Genomic DNA, 23847 nt, shown 5'->3' with positions numbered 1-23847 from the left:
AGGATACCGTAATTGGAGTCTCTCTTTATATCTGTAGCAAGAAGTCAGGTAGGAGAGGGTTGGAAAATGTCCTGTGCAGCAGGGAATGAGACATGGCAACATTGGGGACAGTGCTGTGTTCTGTATTCTAATAAAGTTCCTTGTGCAGTGCTATAAGCAAGCAACTCTTTCTGTAAATCCTATTGCCAGAAGCTCCAGATAGGAAAGAGCTTTCTACTCCCTCTAGTCTTGAAAAGAGAAAAGTGCTGCCATGGAGAACTTCACTTGTATAAGCTACCTACCCACAATTCCTCTTGTGACATTTTGGGAGTCACCATAACTAGGTATAAACCTGGATTCTGGGGTGTAGTGTGCTCCCAGAGAAGGGAAAGAGTTCTTGCTTTGTGCCAAAGCATCCACTTCTAAGCAGGGAGGACTCTGTTCAAAGAGCCTAAGTGTTTCTAACTGTTCTCCCATGTGTACTGTGTTGTGGGAGACCACGAAGAGTGAGGACTTTGCTGTGAGAGACAGCACAGAGATGCTGTAGCAAGAGATGCAGAGGACAGCAGCAGAGCTCAGTGGTCTCTGATGAATTCCCGCCCACCCAGGACCATAATAAAGTTTGCGCACTAGGCTAGGTGGTAGTGCTGCCATCGGGCAAGCAGCTCCCTTGAGATAGGAGACACCCCTACAAGGAGACAATGGACTGTTTGTTACCTGTGGGATATTCTCTCTGGCAGGAGGGAAGGGAGTTAGATACTGCCAAGTTACTGGGAGGGGGGATGTATTTTCCTCTTTCATTACATATATATTTCTGTTACTGTGTTTTTCCCAGGTCTTGATTGTGTCCCCTTTCCTCCAATAAAGGTTTCTTTGTTTGTATGAAGTCTGAGTGCTTGTGAATGGGGAAGTTCTGCCTGTAAAAGGCATGTTGTACGAGGTGTGTTTAGTTGTCCCAGATTTCTGGGTGAGGGCTGCACACAGTTTTGTCCTAATTGCAGTGTTGCACTTTGTATGCCCTCCTTCTTCCCAAAGTCTTTGAAATGCACACTAGCTCTTTGCTAGGATTTTATTCTTTCTATGTGTTATAATATAATGGCATAAATGTGGAAGTCACTTTACAAGCATAAAAGAAGAGGTCATCCTCCAAAGGAGATTACAGCCAAAGGCCCCAATTCTGTCGATACCGGTGCAATAGGATTTCAGTGAGATAACTCATATGCCTAATGTTAAGCTTGTGTATAAATGTTTGCAGGGAAAAAATCCTAAATTAGGCCAAAAAGACCAGAATAATTACTTATTATTGTAGAGAGAGAAAATGAGTCCATAGAGAACAAAAAAAAAGGGAATCCTTGTGCCAGAAATAGGCACTGTGCAGAGAAAGTGTTACTCAGGCTAAGGGAGGCTGAAAGCTTTTTAAAGCAGTGGTTTTCAATTTTTTTTTCATTTGCAGATCCCTAAAAAATGTCAACGGGAGGTGCAGACCCCTTTGGAAATATTAGGCATGATCTACAGACTCCCAGGGTCTACATACCACAGGTTGAAAACCACTGCTTTAGAGAAATGCTTTAGAGATGTTTGTAGAAAGAACATAAGGTTGGGAACTGACAGAAAATCTTTGTGCAATAACTTTGCAATTGTTGTTGTTAATATATTAATAATAATAATAATAATATATTATTATTATTGCTTTTCCCATGCTTGGCTTAAGAAGCACCAGACCAGTCACTCTTAATCAACTCCTTCTTTTATATCACAATAAATAGGTAAGAAAACATGAACTAATGTCTGAGATGGTAAAAATAAAATCTCTTGTAATTTATTTTCGCTGATGTGGAAGTGACACACTTGTATGTTCAGCTTTGGTGAATATTCAAAGTCTGCTCATAAACTTGGGAACTTAGTTTTACAGCCAGATCAGAAGAGTAAGAGGTTTTCAGTTTTCCTTCTAAGAATGTACTGTGCCAATATGAGGCACCTGCTGTTCTCAGCTTCACTACTTCATTTAATGTATTAGAATTAGAAATAGAATTTCCCCTAATGGTGTTTGTATGTACTGCTATAGAAAACTAGAGGCCATTCTTGTGTACTGTTCTTCCTATATGATCATAGAATCATAGAACTAGACCTCAAGAGGTCATCTAGTCCAGTTCCCTACACTTATGGCAGGACTAAGTATTATCTAGACCATTCCTGATAGCTGTTTGTCTAACCCGCTCTTAAAAATTTCCAATGATGGAGATTCCACAACCTCCCTAGGCAATTTATTCCAGTGCTTAACCACCCTGACAGTTAGGAATTTTTTTCTAATGTCCAACCTAAACTTCCCTTGCTTCAATTTAAGACTATTACTTTTTGTCCCATCCTCAGAGATTAAGAAGAACAATTCTTCTCCCCCTTCCCTGTAACAACCTGTTATGTACTTGAAAACTGTTATCATGTCCCCTCTCAATCTCCTCTTTTCCAGACTAAACAAATCCAATTTTTTCAATCTTCCCTCATAGGTCATGTTTTCTTGATCTTTATTCTTTTTTGTTGATCTTCTCTTTCGTTTCTCCAATTTATCCACATATTTCCTGAAATGTGGCACCAGGACACAATACTCCAGTTGAGGCCTAATCAGCGTGGAGTAGAGGCAGAAGAATTACTTCTTGTGTCTTGCTTACAATATTCCTGCTAATACATCCCAGAATGATGTTCGCTTTTTTTGTGCGTTTTTTGTTTTTTTTTGTGTTACACTGTTGACCCATATTTAGTTTGTGGTCCACTATGACCCCCAGACCTCTTTCCGCAGTACTGCTTCTGAGGCAGTCATTTTCCATTTTGTACATGTGCAACTGATTGTTCCTTCCTAAATGGAATACTTTGTATTTGTCCTTATTGAATTTCATCCTATTTACTTCAGACCATTTCTCCAGTTTGTCCAGATCATTTTGAATTTTAATCCTATCCTCCAAAGCACTTGCAACCCCTCCCAGCTTAGAATCATCTGCAAACTTTATAAGTATATTCTCTATGCCATTACCAAAATCATTGATAAAGATATTGAACAGAACTGGACCCAGAACTGATCCCTGCGGGACCCTACTCATTATGCCTTTCCAGCATGACTGTGAACCACTGATAACTACTCTCTAGGAATGGTTTTCCAACCAGTTTTGCACCCACCTTATAGTAGGTCCATCTAGGTTGCATTTCCCTAGTTTGTTTTGGGGCCGGTCATGAGAAACAGTATCAAAAGCTTTACTAAAGTCAAGATATACCACATCTACCACTCTCCCCCTATCCACAAGGCTTGTTACCCTGCCAAAGAAAGCTATCAGGTTGGTTTGACATGATTTGTTTTTGACAAATCCATGTGGACTGTTACTTATCACCTTATCTTCTAGATGTTTGCAAAATGATTTCTTAATTATTTGGTCTATTATCTTTCTGGGTACAGAAGTTAAGCTGATTGGTTTGTAATTCCCTGGGTTAGCCTTATTTCTCTTTTTATAGATTGGCACTATATTTGCCTTTTTCCAGTCTTCTGGAATCTCTCCCATCTTCCATGACTTTTCAAAGATAATCACTAATTGTTCAGATATCTCCTCAGTCAGCTCCTTGAGTATTCAAGGATTCATTTCATCAGGCCAGGGGACTTGAAGACATCTAATTTGTCTAAGTAATTTTTAACTTGTTCTTTTCCTATATTAGCCTTTGATCCTACCTCATTTTCACTGGCATTCACTATGTTAGACATCAAATCACCACCAACCTACTTGGTAAAAACTGAAACAAAGAAGTCTTAAGCACCTCTGCCATTTCCACATTTTCTGTTAATATTTTCCCCCTCATTGAGTAATGGTCCTGCTCCATCCTTGATCTTCCTCTTGCTTCTAAAGTGTTTACCCTTTATGTCTCTAGCTAGTTTGAGCTCATTTTTTTGCCTTGGCCTTTCTGATTTTGTCCCTACATACTTGTGTTATGTGTTTATTCATCCTTTGTCATTTGACCTAGTTTCAACTTTTGTAGGACTCTTTTTATTTTTTTTTTATTTTTAGATCATTGACAATCTCCTGATTAAGTCAGTATTGCCTACTCTTGTGATTCTATCCTGAGTCTCATGATAGTTGGTGTTCTTACAAAAGCCACAGCTCCTGGAGCATTCGTAAGGATCTCAGCTGTCATAGTTGTAGAGCAGGGATAGGCAACCTATGGCACGCGTGCCGAAGGCGGCACGCAAGCTGATTTTCAGTAGCACTCACACTGCCTGGGTCCTGACCACCAGTCCGAAGGGCTCTGCATTTTAATTTAATTTTAAATGAAGCTTCTTAAACATTTTAAAAGTTGTATTTACTTTACATACAACAATAGTTTAGTTATATATTATATACTTATAGAAAGAGACCTTCTAAAAATGTTAAAATGTATTACTGGCACACGAAACCTTAAATTAGAGTGAATAAATGAAGATTCGGCACACCACTTCTGAAAGGTTGCCGATCCCTGTTGTAGAGAATAACTGGAAAATGTGACCTGAGTGAACCCTAGCAGCTCAACAATCAGATTGCAAATAAAAAGAACCATATATAACTATCTTTTTTAAACATCAACTTCATTATTCTTTTGTAGGGGAGGATGAGCAAGTCTGACTCATGATTTTTGAATGTTTGGCAATATCTAGAACCAATTATTTGAGAATTGGGTGATGAACTATTGGGACAGGATGGGAAAAGGGAATGTGATGCAAGGGGTAATTATCTGATTATAAGGAGTGAAGCCATCACAATGTAATCTTAAATCTGACTCTACACAAGAGTAAAAGAGAGAAAGGTAATTTCATTTCATGGAGGATTTCAATAATTTGAAATATGGTTTTGTTCTGATCAAAATTTTCTAAATTATTATTGACAAACCATCAAAACAAAGAGGAAAAGTAACAAAATAAAAGATAAGTGGCAATAAATTAATCTAGTCACATAGTCTGAAATGCATTAGTAGGCACATTGCCAGCAGATCGAGGAAAGTGATTAGTCCCCTCTATTCGGCTCTGGTGAGGCCACATCTGAAGTATTGCATCCAGTTTTGAGCCCCCCACTACAGAAAGGATGTGGACAAATTGGTGAGTGTCCAGCAGAGGTCAACAAAAATGATTAGGAGGTTGGGGCACATGACTTATAAGGAGAGGCTGAGGCAACTGGACTTATTTAGTCTGCAGAAGAGAAGAGTGAGGGGAGATTTGACAGCAGCCTTTAACTACCTGAAGGGGGGTTTCAAAGAGGATGGAGCTCGGCTGTTCTCAGTGGTGGCAGATGACAGAACAAGGAGCAATGGTCTCAAGTTGCAGTGGGTAAGGTCTAGGTTGGATATTAGGAAAAAACTATTTCACTAGGAGGGTGGTGAAGCACTTCAATGGGTTACCTAGGAAGGTGGTGGAATCTCCATCCTTATTGGTTTTTAAGGCCCTGTTTGACAAAGCCCTGGCTGGGATGATTTAGTTGCAGTCGGTCCTCCTTTGAGTGGGGGGTTGGACTAGATAACATCCTGAGGTCTCTTCTAACCCTAATTGTCTATGATTCTATTAATTGGTTTTGGGAAGATGATTATGAAGATGTGGGCTTTTGGGAAAGGCAAGTAAAACCCGTTTCCAACAAAATACAAACATCCACCATAGAAGACACACTTATTTCTTGAAACATGATGGAATTAGGAGAATTTTGAGGCTTTAACCTGACAGATAAAGATAGTCTTTCAGCTGAGAGAGCGCTTTTTTTATTGCCAACTTGCATGTAATAGTCCATAGCTAGTATCATAAACTTTGAGCCTATTTGGTAACATAGAATAGTAGAATCATAGCAAAGTACCCGAGTAATAGAATCATAGAAACAAACTTGCATTATGTCTTCTGACAAACATCTGTTTTGTATTCTCTTTCTTGGTTTAGACCCTGATTCAACAGAGCACTTAATGCACATGCTTAATTTGAAGAATATGAGTAGTGCTATTGATTTCAATGAAACAACTTGTGTACTTAAAGTTAAGCATGCATGTAGGTGCTTTGCAAGAATAATACTTTAGTTTGTTTCCTCTTTGATATTTTGGAAATTGCTCCTGATTGTCTGCACATACCTGTGTAAAAAATTGTATAAATCAGAAATTATGCCTCGATTTCTATCTGGATTTGCAATGATAGCGGGTACTAAAGCAGATAGTATTATTCATTGCACATAAATTATCCAGTAAATGTAGTCCCTTTTTTTGTTTGAAGCTCACTATTACATGCTATTAGCATATTACCTGTTCTCATCAATGCCTAACCTACGAAGGAGGTGGTTGTTTTGAGCTGATCCCTTCACTTAAGGTCTAGCGCTTCGTACTCTTAGTTCTTGAGATTCCCTGTTCAATCCCCGGTGTCAGCCAAGAGAACAATTGTCACATGTTTGTGTTTTGTCCATCAACAGACTAGGAGCGTGGCTAATTTAATCACTATTCAAAATTGTTCAAACAACTAATGAAAATAAAACCTCATCAGATGTGCTGTTTGCAAACTGCTCATTTCCATTTCCTATTCGTGGGATGTGGTTGATCACCTAAATCATGCTGTTGTTTCTCATCCTTACCTGTTTGAATGAAAATTTAAATAGGAGAATAACAAATGATAGACAATGGATAACGAATAATAAATATTCTTGCTTGCACACAAATACCCTTGTATGCATGTGAACACGAATATTTATTCCCCAAATATTTGGGTGAACAAAAACCCATTTTATGCAAATGGTGTGGTTAGATTTTTTAAATAATCTTTTAAAAGAAAAACAGAGATTTCTATCTTCCTTCCTTTCCTTTCTTTTTTAATCATTTATTCTCCTCTTCCCTTTCGAAAACATTGTGGACTGCTTAGCCCAAGCTTTAGCCTGACCTCCTTTAAACACTTTTCCTAAAAAATAACACATAACCCTCTATAATTTCCCAAAGTAAAAAGCATACTTCTGACACAGAACCATTTAATAAATAAGCATCCTTCTAAAAACATACACAAATTATATGCCAGATAAGACTTTCCAACCCTGTCACAGTGCTGGATTCACACATTTTGTTGGGTCAACTCATGAAACATTATTAACCTCAGCAGTGCCATCTGTTGGGGAGCTCATACAGTATAGTTTTCTGTATCTTGGTGCCTTTATTGTGGCCTGCAAAAAACCTACATCACAAAGGGCAAATAAACCTGCAGCCTTTGTCCCTGTGCTGTTTTGCAGCATGGATTCTTTCCTGACTAATCTCATTTGGAGGTATAAAATGTTCTGCATTTTCTGTGGATTTGCCTTTTTCTAGATGACAGATTTTTAGATTGCAGGGAACAGCAAATGCGCTGTTCATAAATAATAATAATAATAAAATGAACTCTTAAAAGGCTGCTTCAAACAACATTGGTTTCATTCAATCTTTTAAAGTGTACTTGAGCAAGCAGTTTGCACTATCATATAAATATACAATAAAAGGTGATTACTCATAATGCATATTTTATGTCATCATGATAAGATGGGAATGGAATGGAAAATATTTTGGTTAAGGCCTTGGATTTAATTCTGTACACTATAATAAACTGTGGAGGCAGCATGATCCAATGGCTAGGACAGTGGATTGGGACTGACCAGGTTTCTGTTCCCAGCTGTATCATTGACTTACTGAGTTTAACCCTTGATGGCCATTTCACCTTTCTGTGCCCTTGTCTTCCCTCCCAAGTTTTGTCTATTTGGTTTGTAGGATCTTTGGGGCAGGGTCTCATACTGTGTGTTCCTATAATTCATACTACAGTGGAGCCCCAAACTCAGCTGAGGCATATTAGTGCAACTGTAATATAAATAAATTATAAAGAGAAGCTGGAATGTGTGGATTCTGTAGCAACACAGCCCTCAGCTAAATAAATGCAATTCCTATTGCAGTGTGGGTAAAATCATGTCTTTCTCAATTGCTCATCAGTCAGTCTCTTGGGATATCATAAATTCATTTGTTCTCCAGTCACTGTAGAGTTTTTGAGAGTACACGAGATCAGAATTGCTAATGTTTAAAAAAAACAGTGTTTTTTTATTTAAATACAAACAAACAAAATACTTATAGGATTTTTATACATAATAAAGAGGCAGGCAAGGTTGTTTTTTAAATGGGCAGCCTACTTGGCAGGCATAGTTCAGTGGCTGCTCAAAACAAAGAGGGATATTTCATATATATTAATTTTTAACTTTTTTTTATAATTGATCTCTTACCTATAGTGACTGTCTCTTACTATTTTACTTTGGGCCTTGTCTGAATCCATTTGCAGTAGCTACCATAATTTCAAAAGAACAAAATAACCTTAAGTAAAGGGTGCCTGATATACAGTATGACCCATTTCACAGGGCTTCATTTGGCAGCTGTGTGCTGGTGTGTCCTCCCATTAGTGAGTTGCATCCAAATCTCAAAATGTACTTCATGGACCAGATTCAAGCCTGAGAAATGGATCCTTTGTTCTGATCTCTAAATTGGCAGGTGGGTAACCCTCTGGAATAGCCAGCTCCAGCCTGCCTCTCCTGGTACCCCTCACCATAGAGGGCTTGGCCAGAGCAATTTCTCTCTGGTAGCCCTTTGGTGACCATACCAAACTGGTGTAATGTAAAGCAGTCCTGTGGCTACTCTAAGTTACACCATGGGCTGAAACTCCCCCAGAGACAAGTGGAGCAAAGGGTGGTGTGCAGCTGCATGTATTCTGGCATAGCTGGGGTTTCAGCTCATAAAAGAAAACTGTACCCATTTTTGTTCTGCAGTTTTGAAACTATACATAAAAGGCATTAATCACATATAAATATCATGAGCTAGATTAGATGGAGCTTTCTTCAATTTTTTTTGCTGGGGACAAGAGAGCTGTACCACCTTTGTGTTTTCCTGCCTTCTGACAGCAGAACTCTGGAAATTTGCTATAAATTTTTTAAAGTAAGCTCAACATTTTACACCAGGACGAAATCATAATATGTGTTACTGTGGAACCAAAAATCCTACCTCTTCAGAGCTGTTACATTTAAAGTTCCCCTTCTCCCCATCATGGGGTTATGAAAGTCTTGGCTAAATCTATATTAACATTCAGTGATATCTGACATCCAATAAACAGTCTGTAGCCCATAGATCATGCACTATAATTTCATATGTGCAGGCACCTGTTGTAATTTATAAGACCTTTGGGAGGCAATGTGATCTAGTGAATAGGGCACACGACTGAGACTCAGCAGACCTGCATTCTATTCCCAGCTCTGTCACAGGCCTGCTTCACCTCTCTGGGCCCCTGTTTCCTCATCTGTAAAATGGGACTAATGATACTTACCTCCTTCATAAAGAACTTTGAGGCCTATGGATAAAAGGTGCCCTATAAATTCTAGGTATCATTCTTCACCAAATACCCATACTTCTTTGGCTTATCTTTTCACTTGTACCATGGCATGAAATATTTCAACTTCTTTTCTCCACAGAGAGATCTCCCAGAATGATGCCTTGGAAGTCATAGAAGCTAATGTGTTTTCCAACCTTCCCAAATTACATGAAATGTAAGTAAGCAAGCAACATAAGATCGTAGGATAGAAATCTAAAGACTAATGGTGGCCAGATATCAAAGGGTTTGGTTCAGATGTACTTTAAAAATTCAAATGCATACATGTATGCTTGGGATCTCTCTTTTCATCTATTTCCTTCTCTTCCCACCCACCCTTTCCTTTCTCAACCAGAAGCTTCCCTGGTCTCTTGCCCTCAACACTCTCACTCTTTGATCTAAAACACTTCCTCAACTATTAGCAATATGGTAAAATAGGTGGAGGGCTGGGATTCTGACTCTGCTAGGTTTGGGCTGGCTGCTCCTTTGGAGTCATGTAGAGTTATCCCCTGTCAGAAAAGCCCCCAAATGTATTGCTCTCCTCCATCCTCTATCTAAGAGAAGTCCTGGATCTATTTAAAAAGGCACTGATCCATTTGCTGTAATGTTTTATTTTCTCCTTTTGTAGAAGAATTGAGAAAGCAAATAACCTTGTGTACATTGACCAAGATGCCTTCCAGAATCTTCCTAGCCTCAAATATCTGTAAGAATTTTTACACTTGCAATTATGATAATTGTTTGAAACAATGTGAATGAATTTCAATTATCTTTCATACAAATGTTCATAAACATTTTCACTCTGCTTCCTTTCAACAATTGCAGCGTTTCAGCAATGGCTTTCATTTATGCTTCATTTATACTCATTGGATGATTAAATCCTTTTAATATGAGCTCATTTGGTATTCAGCTTAATTTTAGTTTCATTTAAATAGCTCTCCTCATTGTGAATGTCGCTTGCACTATTGCAGTTGCCATATCTGCTCCCATGGGGATGCCATTATAATTCAGTGATAATTAAATTTGCCCTTAAAATAAAGTACAATCCAAAAATATTCTTGCATTTTATAGCATGCAACCTTAACCTGACTGATAATCTCTCTTCAGCTGTGTATTAAAAAAACAAATGAAATCCAATGGACTCTATTTAACAGTAATTGTGTTTAGTGGCTGCAAACTTAAATAAGCTCCCTGGGTCATCTTTGATGTACAGCCATAGATAGTCCAGGATATCACATTAATTTTTTTCATGCCCTAAAGATAAAAGCCCAAATATTGCTTCCCTTACTCATGGAAGTCGCCCCATTGGCCACAGTTTTCAGATATGAGTATCTAAGTTTAGACACCTAAATCATTGTTTAGGCTCCTAAGTAAAAGTGGACTTACTTTCAGAAACTGAGCAGGCACATTTCCCATTTACTTCGGTAAACATTGTGGGTGCACAACACATCTGCAATTGAGACCACTTTTAGTTAAGTGTCTAAATAGGGAGCTAGCGAGCTAATTTTAGAAATCCATGGACACTAAGTTCTGTATTACAGCTGGTTACTAGACAGAAAAAATCCTTTGTCAGATTGGCTCTCCTGAATGGATTTGGTCACTTTTTTGCAACCAGAAAAATATAATGTGCTGTATGGACAGGCAATTAAAATTATCTGGTCAATGAAAGGCCTGATCCAAAGCCTACTGATGTCAGTGGAAATACTTTCTTTGACTTCAGTGGGATTTTGATCAGACTCCAAGTGCTGTGGACCTTGAGAGGTACCAGTAGGTAGCTCATCATTACCCTGATAAGGCACCTCTTAAATTGTTTTGTCATAAGCAAAATGTATTGATCCCCAGAAGTCACTGAAGGACATATTTAGCAGATATCAAATCATTCTTAGAGTTGTGGGATTGGGGGTCTGTGTGCAGGGCCGGCTCCAGGTTTTTTGCTGCCCTAAGCACAAAAAAAAAAAAAGCCGGAGTGCCACACCAAAGCAAAAAAAAAAAAGAAAGACCCTAAAGGGCCAAAATGCTGCCCCTCTAAAGTGCTGCCCCAAGCACATGCTTGGAATGCTGGTGCCTAGAGCTGGCCCTGTCTGTGTGGGAAGCTCAGCCCGTAAAGAGGGTCTGGGCAGGGTTCTGAGAAGCTCTTGTTGTTGTTTAGCACAGCTAGTTGGGACTGGACTTAGAATAAAGCAAAGCTTTTGCAAAGGTTTTCATGGCTTGTGCTGTTTGCCACAGTGTGTGCAGTGCCATGCTCTGTTTGGTGGATTCCAGCTTTGAGCTCCACATGCCTTTCTGCTTTAGGTCTCTTGTCTTGTTGTATTATGGATTCTTTACCATGTCCACAGTGTCAGAGCAGTGTACACCCTCCATAAACTCCACTCTGGACTGGGTGACTTCTTTTGCGTGGCAATTCTAATTGCTTTCTCAGGGGTTAATTTGGGATCTTCCTGTAGTATCTCTCTGAGTTGTTTGTCCCTGATCCTAATGACGATCTGGTATGAAGCTCTTGTTATGCACAGCCAATTGGAACTGGACACATAATGAAGAAGAGCTCTTGCTAGCATCTTAAGCACTGAATAATATAATCTCTCTACACCTACTCAATTTTCTCCTCTTTATGAGAACTTGGGTTTTTGCTGGCTCTCGGGACAGCACTATCACATGTTCAAAATTGAGCCCTGTTTACGTGGATATCACTTTAGATATCTGCTGACTGCTGAATCAACATACCCCTGGACAGGTCTTTTTTTATGCTCATTTTCTGGTGGCTACACTGGCCTCCTGAACAGAGAAGTAATTGTGGACATTTGAGGCAGCAGTAGCTCACCCTTAATGGACTTTCTGCATCACAGACCATGGCTAAATTCTATGCCAGCAGATGGTATCATAGATTTTGGGCTGAGTTTGGATTTTAGAGTTGTGGCAATTTAAAGCTGCATAAACATTCATTATTTAAACCCTGGTAAACTGAAATACATGGCTTGAGCTTCTGTATTCTGTGATTTCTGTATTATCTTTATTGCATTGTAGTTATATATTTACAAATGTTGCACCAATATAGTCTTGGCTGTGATTTTATTTCACGCTGATCTGCTGATGGCATAAATTAAAAACTAGTGTAGTTCATCAGAATGTGAAACACTTCACTGAGAAACCAAGAGTGATTTTTAAAAAAATCATGAAATGTGCTTAAACTATAGAACTAAGAACTAAGCGTAAATTTGTTGATCTGATTTTTATTTTCTCCAAATATTGTTTGATGGCAAGTACTTTTCTCCTTTACCTTAACTTCTGGCCTTTCATATTGCAATGTGGGAAAAATTATCTATTGATTTTTAAATAAGGTTTACACTACATTCCCTTCCCATCATGTCTAGTTGCTGTAATTGTCAGTCAGCTGAATTTTGCTCTTTTTCATTCAGTAAATTATAGTTTAATCTCAGCAACCCTTTCACATACCCTGCTGCTCCCCACCCATAATAAGTGTAATCTTCCAGTTCCATTCTGTAGCTTTTAGACCTTGTTATGATATTGCTATGTTTGCTATGATATTGTTATGATTCTGCTAATGTCAGTTATTCTGTCAGGTTTATCTAATCTATAGAATCCAGGGAACCTCTACCAGCTAGGATTCCTACTGGCAAGCTTCCCACACTTTTCATTTTGTTCAGAGTTTTGAATTAAATCAGGAATTTGATTTTATTTTTCTTAAGATAAGAAATTAGAAGGCTTTGCTCTGGCATATAGTTTCAGTTGCTAGAAGCATTTATACTCAGGTCAGAGCATTTTACTTTTCTAAGGCAAGATTCAGTAGCCAAAGTTCCATCTCTACTATTATGGTGTGCTATTAATAAAATGAACAGGACACCTACCTCTTACTCCATCAGGTATAGCATCAGGAGTATCCAAATGAATGAGGCAAGAGTTGAATCCCTGAGTCACAGGCAACCCCATCACCTAAATCTCTTCCTCGTTCACACCCCATGCCCTGCTCCCACCTAACCTCCAATGCCTGCAGCCCAGCTAGTGACTCAGAAGAAGCTCGTCACTGTGTTTCCCTGAAAAGATAGTATTCTTTTATTAATTCCACCTTGACCTAATGTCGCTCTTTGTGGAATCAGTCTCTCCCAATTATTTCCTGGCCCAGATCCTGCCCTGGAGGCAGTATAGCCACCCACCAGAGGACTCTTTGGGTATCTTCTGCTTCACCTCCCACTCCTGGCAGTTGGTACAACAGGTGTGGAAAAGGAGGTTGGCCAGAATTCCCGTATGTCCAGTGATTCCCAACTGCCAAAACATCTCCTTGTAACTGACGATAGTCAGCATAAATTATATCAACCTTAACGTGCACGCAAAGAGCCTGATTCTCCTCTCCCAGTGGTGTTAATCAGGGGTAACTGTAATGGAGTTAGACCAGCATGAAACTGGTGCAAATGAAAGGAAAACCAGTCCTGTTTTTGTCACACTATAATAATGCAAATACAGCTGAAGGTATTTCTTTCCAATTGTGCTCCCCGAGTCCTGGGGCCAATTCAGTTCCCTGGTGGCTGCTCTAACTTTCACACAGCTATCCTCGGAGGCCATTATTGCAGCCAGAGCATTGGAGTGAAGGGCTGCCCTTCCCCCATAGACAGCAGTCAGGAGGGGAATGATACAAGGCACTACCAAAAAAAGGTGTTGTCAGGGTTCCCTCCCCACTCTGAACTTTAGGGTACAGATGTGGGGACCCACATGAAGACCCCCTATGTTTATTTCTACCAGCTTTGGTTAAAAATTCCCCAAGGCACAAATTCTTCCTTGTACCTTGGATTAAGTAATGCTGCCACCACCAAGTGATTTAAACAAACATTTAGGCAGGGCCACTTGGAGCCCTACCTTCCCTAAATATCCCCCCAAGCTCCTACACCCCTTTTCCTGGGCAGGCTTGAGAATAATCCCCTCACCAATTGGTACAGGTGAACACAGACCCAAACCTTTGGATCTTAAAACAATGAAAAATCAATCAGGTTCTTAAAAGAAGAATTTTAATTAAAGAAAAGGTAAAAGAATCACCTCTGTAAAATCAAGATGGTAAGTACTTTACAGAATAACAAAAGACTCAAGAACATAGAGGATCTCCCCTCTAGGCAAAACCTTAAAGTTACAAAACTAGGGATAAACCTCCCTCTAGACAAAACCTTAAAGTTACAAAACCAGGGATAAACCTCCCTCCACCTACAGAGGAAATCACAAGCCAAAATAAAAGTAAGCTAACACAGTCCTTCGCTAGTACTTACTAATACTAATGGAGTTGGATTGCTTGTTTTCTTGATCTATCTCTGGCCAAAGCCACACAGAACAGATAGACAAAGCCCCTCCCCGCCCCCCAGATTTGAAAGTATCTTGTCCCCTTATTGGTCCTTTTGGTCAGGTGTCAGCTAGGTTACATGAGCTTCTTAACCCTTTACAGGTAAAAGAGGAATTAACCCCTCATAGGGTAAAGAGGGATTTTATGCTACCCTTAGCCAGCATGAAATTGGTGCAAATGAAAGGAAAACCAGCCTGTTTGTCACTCTACAATAATGCAAATACAGCTGAAGGTATTTCTTTCCTAATTGTGCACCCCCAGTCCCTGGCCCAATTCAATTCCCTGGTGGCTGCTCTAACTTTCACACATCTATCCTTGGGGGCCATTATTGCAGCCAGAGCATTGGAGTGAAGGGCTGCCCTTCCCCCATAGACAGCAGTCAGGAGGGGAATGATACAAGGCACTGCCCCCAAAAAGGCAAAAAATGAAGATGAACTCAAGGATGAAGGGGAGGTGGAGATGGTAGTTGGAGAGGTAGGTTTTTCAAAAGTGGGGAGAACAAAAACACTTGTATTTTTTTTTTACAGGAACCAGAGGTTAAGGAGGAAGGTAAGTGAGAGGATGTTAGCAAGGGAGGTTAAGAGACAGAAGGGGAAGGAGTCTTTGGAATGGATAAAGGAATCAGAGATGGTGGAAACCTGACAAGAAATGTCAATGGCAGTAAGAAAGAAGAAAGGGGAGAGTATTCAAGGGGAAGGGGAACAAGAAGAAGGCTATAGCAGATTTTTATTTTCCTGACTCCCTCAAGAGAAGATACTTGAATACTGTGTACAGATGTGGTCCCCTCATTTCAAAAAAGATATACTGGCACTAGAAAAGGTTCAGAGAAGGGCAACTAAAATGATTAGAGGTTTGGAACGGGTCCCATATGAGGAGAGATTAAAGAGGCTAGGACTTTTCAGCTTAGAAAAGAGGATACTAAGGTGGGATATGATAGAGGTCTATAAAATCATGAGTGGTGTGGAGAAAGTGAATAAGGAAAAGTTATTTACTTGTTCCCATAATATAAGAACTAGGGGCCACCAAATGAAATTAATGGGCAGCAGGTTTAAAACAAATAAAAGGAAGCTCTTCACACAGTGCACAGTCAACCTGTGGAACTTCTTGCCTGAGGAGGTTGTGAAGGCTAGGACTATAACAGGGTTTAAAAGAGAGCTAGATAAATTCATGGAGTCCATTAATGACTAATTAATGACTATTAGCCAGGATGGGTAAGGAATGGTGTCCCTACCCTCTGTTTGTTTGTCACAGGGTGGAGATGGATGGCGGGAGAGAGATCACTTGATCATTACCTGTTAGGCTCACTCTCTCTGGGACACCTGGGATTGGTCACTGTCGGTAGACAGGATACTAGGCTGGATGGACCTTTGGTCTCACGCAGTATGGCCATTCTTATGTTCTTAAGATCTTGCACAGAAAGCAGGGAAGGATGGTTGAAACTGGAGTCAGATGTAGCCAAAAGGTGATAGTGCTTGTGGGCATAGGAGAATGAGGGTGATATGGAAGACTGCAGAACTTAAAAATAAAAAAACAGGTTTGTGGAGAAAATCCACCTGCTCATGGGACTTTCTGCAGAGACATTCAGTGACATGGAACAGGAGCTGAGAAAATGGATGCTGGGGGTTGGTGGGGCAGACTTTGCATAGAAGAAAGGTCAAAAAAGTCATGGGTAGTAGAGAAAGCATTAGCCATACTTGTATGATTAGTCAATTGAATGCTGTTCTCCAGATGTGCTTTCCTTTTCAATTTCCAAGACCCAAGTCATATTTAAACTCATTTCCATGTGAGTTAAAGCTTGGGAAAGCATTTTAAACGGTACAAGTCTCAGAGGACTGCACTTTTCTAAACATCATTTGCTTCAGTGGATCTACTTTGTAGAATACTTTCTCATCTAGTTCATCCAGCAAAGTGACAGACCCAGAGTTTCACATTTCTAAGACTTCAGTACACTCTTCAACTAATAGTGGAAGTCACATTGTGCCTCTCACTCGTCTAACCAGGACCCATGCCTTAGCCACAGGAGTACAGTGTAATAAATCAGCTAGCTAGCATATCCAGCAGCAGTGGCATATGTCAGCTGGATAGAGGAATCTGGAGACAGAAGATGACACCTCTTTTCTTTGCTGTTATGTATTCAGTGCAATCCTGATGGAATTTTGTCATTTTTCCCTCTTTAGTAATTTTGCAATTTCTCTTGTCTATTTGAGGTTCTGGCATCTCAGCCTGTGAATAGCAATAGGAAGGAATCATGAGCCAACTGCAATATGTGGAATTTAAGGGTGTTAGTACAAGCTTAGCAACCACCTGGAATCACAAGCCTACATTATGGAGTGTTAAAAGGAAACATTGTCAGTCTGCTGTCTTTCAACGTAATTCTGTGTTTCATCTCAGTCTGTGTTGTCTCTACAAACTCCCAGCTGAGGAGCTTAGTAAAGGAGATGTCTCTTCTTACCAGAAACTTTGTTAAGTATTTTAGCAGATTGTGTGGTCCAGAGTGAGCTGGGAAGGACAAACTGTTGTTTAGTAAGCAAAGCATCAGACTAGAACATCTTTCTGACATTTCCAAATACTTTTTACCTATTAGAAGAGGTTGTTTCTGGTATTGCTACCAAATTTGGATTTTATTTTCATTCTACAAGGACCTTTCACTGGAGAACTAGAAGAGCTCTTAAGATTCCTCTTTCTACTAAACATGTGTTAGATGGAGGCAATATGGGAGAGGAGAAAGAGAGACATGAAAGCAAGGCAGGGAAAAGGACAGATAGCATTGACTGGCCAGCACTTTAGAAAAAACCCAACTGGACAAAATATAGCTGCTTTTATGTAAACATTTAGGATTACATTTTGAAAGACGTGAGCCTATGTTTTGATCACACAGATTGTAGTAAAGGGGTCATCAAGAGTTTAACTGAGTTACTCAGTATATAATGGATTGGAGACATGTTCCACCCCTCTCTTACTTCCTTTTAGTTAGTGCAGTCAAACAAAGCAACACGTCCCAAACCTGCAGTGCTGTAAGAGGAGCGTGTTTCTTTTGCACTGAGCAGTCTCTTTACAAAACAGACTGTGGCTGTCTCTTGCACAAAGAAGAGTGCAATGAACATTTCCACAATTTTTTCAGCCCCCATAAATTCAGCCACAGTTGTAGCCCCTGAATGTTTCCGTCTTCTGCCCTGAAGTATAGTTGTAACTTTTCACACCTACCACACTGTAATAACTGGCTGAAATGTGGAACACCTGTGTCTTGTTGTGTGTTGCACCATAACTGGCAGATTGTAGTTTTTAAAAAAAGCCTTCAGAGTTGCATACCCTGACCCCTTGGACGTAGGGAAGCCTTTGTCTGAATTGCTTAGAATCTAGGGAGGCAAGGCCATTGCTATGCTCCCTCACTTGCACTGGAAAAAACAGGGGGAATGGGTTGCATCATGCTAAATACCCCCTTCACCTGCCAGCATGCATCAGAAAGCTCAGAGGAGTATTGTGCATCCCTGAAGTCCCACTAGGTCAGTATGGCGCCACACCACCCCCCAACACCACACCAACCCGCATTCATGGCTGTACCTCAAAAGTGCACCTTAGGCCAAAACATGCAAATGGAGGTGCAAAGTGATAGTTATTCCAAAAACATACAGTTGCACACACAAAACAAGTAACTGCACATACCACTATCCACTGCATATTTTGCATGCACAGTTATTTGTTTGGAACCCATTTGCATCTCTTGAATGCAGAACTTAAATACTTACGGTGAAAATCTGACTCCACTGAAGTCGATGGGAGTTGTGTCACTGACCACAAGATCCCAGATTTCACTCCTATAATTCAAAATCTACCTATTCCTTTAGTATAAATTATTGTGTCAATTGAAACCAGTTGAAAATTTTCCACTAGAATTTTCAAAATGGAAAAGAAATCACAGGCTGCTGGAATAATCTATTTAATTTATCATCATTTATTCTCATGTTTCTTTTACAATAAGAATATTTGTTTTCACTAAAAAATAATTCACTGCACTTATTGATTATGATTAGTGGTATAGTATTCATATGAAACATATATAGAAGAAATCTAGGACATCAGCTTGCTTGTACTATGATATCATTTTATCTCTCAAGCTAACGCTGTTTTGTCTTGGTTGACAGTTGAATGGGAAACCTCCAAGATAACACTTCAGGCAGTGATATTTTTACTTCAGAATCAGTTGAGTCAATCAGCTCCTTCAGGAGAACCTTCACCTGTATGGCCGTGCTGGGCAACACGGGGCAGTGTGTTCTCATTGCCTTTATTCTTGGGATTGATGTAGGGATTTAAGGAGCAGTATTGTTTGAGTTCTCTGGTCTCAAGAGCATTCTCTTCACTTTAGAGTCTGAGGGTCCCTGGTGGCTGAGCAGTTTCACAATCTCAATGCCTTCCTTTGGAATGCCAAGTGAAGAGGGTAACAGACATTTAGGTTCTCAGGGACAATGATGCAGGGCTGCCCAGAGGATTCAGGGGGCCTGGGGCAAAGCAATTTCGGGGACCCCTTCCATAAAAAAAATTGCAATACTATACAATACTATATTCTCATGGGGGCCCCTGTGGGGCCCGGTGCAAGTTGCCCCACTTGCTTCCCCCCCACGGGCAGCCCTGGGAAAAATAAACCTTCAGCATCTCGGCACAAACCCAGTTTTGAGAAAACTTCTTTACAAGGTATCACTGGTTTTCAGCATCAGCTAGTGCTAAAAGGCACTAAAGCTCATTAAAAGGATTGGACAAATATTTTCTGTCAAAACTTTTTTTGGATCAAAAACTAGGGTTTTTTAAAAAGCAGAAAAAAATCATGGACAATGTCTGCTTTCCTTCAAAATTTGTTGTGGTTTTTTTAATTGAAAAGATGAAATTAGTCTGCCAAAACCTGAATATGGTTTGGGGTTTCAGAAGTGTGTGGCCAAATATTTGCTGCTTGCTGTGTTTGATTGTTTAAAAAAACAATAAAAAAATTCTGCTTAAAAAAAATCCAAAACTTTTGAACCACCTCAGCTTGTGACCAAACGCCTGAGCCCAGCCAGTCAGAGATTTTTCCAGGTTTCTGATACTCTGCTGGCTTCCTTGACTCATATCTGTCTCCATAACTTTGGGTTCATTTAGGTTAGAACATAAGGGGCATGTCTATACTGGGGGGGGGATCGATCTAAGATACGCAACTTCAGCTATGTGAATAGCGTAGCTGAAGTCGAAGTACCTTAGATCGAATTACTTACCGTCCTCACGGCGCGGGATCGACGTCCGCGGCTCCCCATGTCGACTCCACTACCGCCATTCGCGTTGGTGGCATTCCAGAGTCGACAGGAGCGCGTTCGGAGATCGATATATCGCGTCTAGATGATACGCGATATATCGATCCCCGAGAAATCAATTGCTACCCGCCAATCCAGCCGGTAGTGAAGACATACCCAAGAACAGCCATACTGGGTCAAGCCAAAGGTCCATCCAGCCCAGTATCCTGTCTACTGACAATGGCCAATGCCAAGTACCTCAGAGGGAGTGAACCTAACAGGTAATGATCAAGTGATCTCTCTCCTGCCATCCATCTCCACCCTCTGACAAACAGAGGCTAGGGACACCATTCGTTACCCATCCTGGCTAATAGCCATTCATGGACTTAACCTCCATGCATTTATCTGTTTCCTAGAGACTGGCTCCATGGGGTCCCTCACAAACTGGAGAGGGTTACTGTGGGTTTGTCTTTAGTATAGCTTATGTACATACTCCACTAACTGAGCATTTGAGCTTGTTCCAGAATCTGGGATGAGCCTATGTTGTGAAAACTGAAATGCTCAAAATAGCACATGCATGTGAATGGACGCAGGGTGCTAAAATTAAATTAACCCAGGGGTTCTCAAACTGGGGTTCGGGACCCCTCACGGGGTCACAAGGTTATTACTGGGGCCACGAGCTTTCAGCCTCCACCTCAAACCCCGCTTTGCCTCCAACATTTATAATAGTGTTAAATATATTTAAAAGTGTTTTCAATTTATAAGGGGGGGGGGGTCACATTCAGAGGTTTGCTATGTGAAAGGGGTCACCAGTACAAAAGTTTGAGAACCACTGAATTAACCCCTCTGAAGCCTCAGGGAATGCAGGGGTGGGGGGTCTCCCTTGGTAGGGTTGGGAAGGAGATAGGTGGTGTAGGATATTGCTCTTCTCATGTGATCCCTCCCCCAGTGGCTAATTTTAAATGAAGCTACCCTCCCCTGACATGAATCTCTCTATGGCACTGAAATTAAATATAGACTATAATTTGGCATTTGAGAAGTGAAAGGGATGGTAGCCCTAAAGGAAAAGCTAACAGCTTGGCTCTTCTGCAAGCCTCAAACTGCTGAATGAGTTTTAGGGTAGGGAAGGCTGTGCCTCCCAAACAGCCTGGCCCTGCCCCCTATCCGACCCCCACCCACTTCCTGCCCCCCCCAACTGCCCGCCTCCCACAGAATCCCCCACCCATCTTGCTCGTTGTCACCTCACCGTCCCTCAGAGACCCCCCCCCCCCAACCACCACCTTGGGACCCCACCCCTGCTCCGTCTCCTGACTGCCCCAACCTCTATCCACCTCCCGCATTGAATCCTGACAGACCCCTGGAATGCCCACAATCCAACCCCCCCATTCCCTGTCCCCGACCTCCCCCAAACTCTGCCCCCTCCCTGTTCCCAGGACTCCCTGCCCCTTATCCAATCCCCCCAGCCCCTTACCCCCAGCTCCCTCCTCACCCGGATCCTCAATGTGCCGCATCCAGGTGTGTCCCTGAACAGCGCTGCAGCATGGCTCTGGCGGGGCCTGAGCTCCTCCCTGCTCAGATCCGCATGGTAAAGGGGTGGGGCTGCGAGCTCCAGGCAGAGCGGAGGGAGCTCAGGCCCCACTGGAGCTCACAGCCCTGCCCCCTTACCATGCAGCTCTGAGCGGGGAGGAGCTCAGGCCCCGCTGGAGCCATGCTGCAGCACTGTTCAGGGATGCGCTGAGTCTCCGGGAGGGGGGCAGAGGCAGGGTCGGGCCGGGGAGGGAGCCTTCCCCGTTCTCATGGGGGCCCCTGCAGAGCCCAGGGTCTGGGGCAAATTGCCCCACTTGTCCCCCCTCTGGGCGGCCCTGCAATGATGATGAGGGGGCGGGTATAAGAACCTACATAGAACAGAAAAGAGTTTGCCACCTGCCAGGTTGGTTAGTGCATCATTCCTCCCCAAAACGTCCACTATCTCCCTGTGGCCATTCTGTGGAGCATGGCACAGCAGTAGCCAGTACTGAGAATACAGTTCACGTTTGGCCCCCTCCAGATGCTAAGGAAGCTGGAAAACAGGCACACCTTGCTGCTGGTGCCACTAGAGCTGTTGTCTCCATCACTCCTGAAGACAAAACCCAAGCTGATGTGCTTGCCCAAGGGCAGCTTCTTCACAGCTTCTGGTTCTGCTTCTTTCCCAGCCCTGCCAGCTAGGACCCCTCATTCTCTGGCTCTGACAGTATTCACCTTAGAAAAGAGAGACATAGGGAACATGATAAAAGTATATAAAATGCTGAAGGTTTTGGAGGAGGTAAATGGGGAGCGTCTGTCCTCCCTTTTGTTCTTTTGTTATGGGACAGCAAGGACAGGAGGCCATGCCATGAAATTGAAAGGTGGCAAATTCAAAACTGATAAAAGCAAATACTTTTTTCATGCAGTGCCTGATTAGACTGCAGAACTCATTGCCACATGATGTGGGTATATTCAAGAATTTAGGATAAGTCAAAGGCAGGCTGGAAACGTATATGGATAACAAGAATATCCAGAGTTGTCATAATTACTGCTAAACACTGGAAGGGATATAAAACCTCATACTTCAGGCCCTATGCTAATTTTTGGTAGGGAGAGGAGCTGCATCCACTGGAGGGGTGAATGATCAGTCACAAGGGTAAACTGTTGTCCCAGTAGGTAATAACAAAGTGTTTCCATGGCCCATTTCACAGCAAGGCACTCTCTCTCAACCACTGCATACTTCTGCACTCTCGGGAGGAGTTTCCTGCTGAGGTAGAGTATCGAGGGTTCTTCGTCTCTGACCATCTGCGATAGGACAGCTCCCAATCCTACTTCAGATGCATCTATTTGTAAAATGAACTCTTCATTGAAGTCTGGGACTATAAGCATGGGGTTACTGTAGAGGACTGTCCATAGATCCATGAATGCTTTCTCTGCAGCGTCTGTCCACTTCACCGTGTCCAGACCCCAGGCTTTTATCAGGTCCATCAGGTGGTGAAATGGGGAATAAATCATCGGTAGTACCCCACCACACCCAGGAATGCCCGGACATGCCTTTTCCGATTTGGCCGGGGCAATTTTGGATAGCCTCCAGTTTGTTCAGTTGGGGCTTGACCATGCCCCTTCCTACAATGCAGCCAAGGTATTTCACCTCAGCTAGTGCTATAGCACACTTGGCTGGGTTGGCTGTGAGGCCAACCCATCTTAGCATGTCCAGAACTGCTTCCATCTTTCCCAAGTGAGTCTCCCAGTCAGGGGTATGAATAATCATGTCGTCCAGGTACACAGCTGCATAACTGGCATGGGGCAACAGGAGCTTGTCCATAAGACGCTGGAAGGTGGCAGGTGCCCCATGCAGTCCAAAAGGAAGAATAGTATATTGAAACAGACTCTCTGGTTTAGAGAATGCTGTCTTTTCTTTCACATCTTTGGCAAGGAGAATCTCCCAGTATCTCTTTGTTAAATCAAGGGTGGTCAAAAATCAGGCATTGCCCGGGCGATCAACTAACTCATTGATATGGGGTGTGGGGTATGCATCAAATTTGAATATCTTGTTCAGCTGCCGAAAGTCATTACAAAACCTAGTGGTGCCATTGGGTTTGGGCACCAACACAATCTGGCTCGACCATTGACTGTGGGATTCTTTGACTCCCAGCTCCAACATCCTTTATACCTCTGCCTTGATCTCCTCCCTTTTTGCCGCTGGAACCCGGTAGGGCCTTAAAGTTACCTTTGCCCCAGGGTCTGTGATAATGTGGTGATATGCTTTGGTGGTCCAGCCTGCTTTGGTTGAAAACACATCCTGCTACAGGTTGATCATCTCAGTTACCTCCTTCTTCTGGTTTGGTGTCAGATCAGTGGATATCCTGATTTGCTCCTGCAGGTTATTTCCC

The 23847-nt window shown here is 41.7% G+C and overlaps 1 protein-coding gene across 3 annotated transcripts in view; it reads left to right on the top strand.

Moving 5' to 3' along the window:
- The window catches only part of FSHR (follicle stimulating hormone receptor), a 165716-nt gene that overhangs the window by 86657 nt on the left and 55212 nt on the right, over positions 1 to 23847 (top strand). For all 3 annotated transcript variants that reach the window (XM_039532582.1, XM_039532581.1, XM_039532583.1), the window contains 2 exons: positions 9465 to 9539; positions 9990 to 10064. In XM_039532582.1, coding sequence (XP_039388516.1) covers positions 9465 to 9539; positions 9990 to 10064 — 150 coding nt within the window. The remainder of the gene's footprint in view (positions 1 to 9464; positions 9540 to 9989; positions 10065 to 23847) is intronic.

The sequence above is a fragment of the Mauremys reevesii genome, linkage group 3, assembly GCF_016161935.1.
Source record: "Mauremys reevesii isolate NIE-2019 linkage group 3, ASM1616193v1, whole genome shotgun sequence".
NCBI classification, from domain to species: domain Eukaryota; kingdom Metazoa; phylum Chordata; order Testudines; family Geoemydidae; genus Mauremys; species Mauremys reevesii.
The sequence above is the reverse complement of the archived record's forward strand: the minus strand, read 5'-3'. Positions and strand labels throughout refer to the sequence as shown.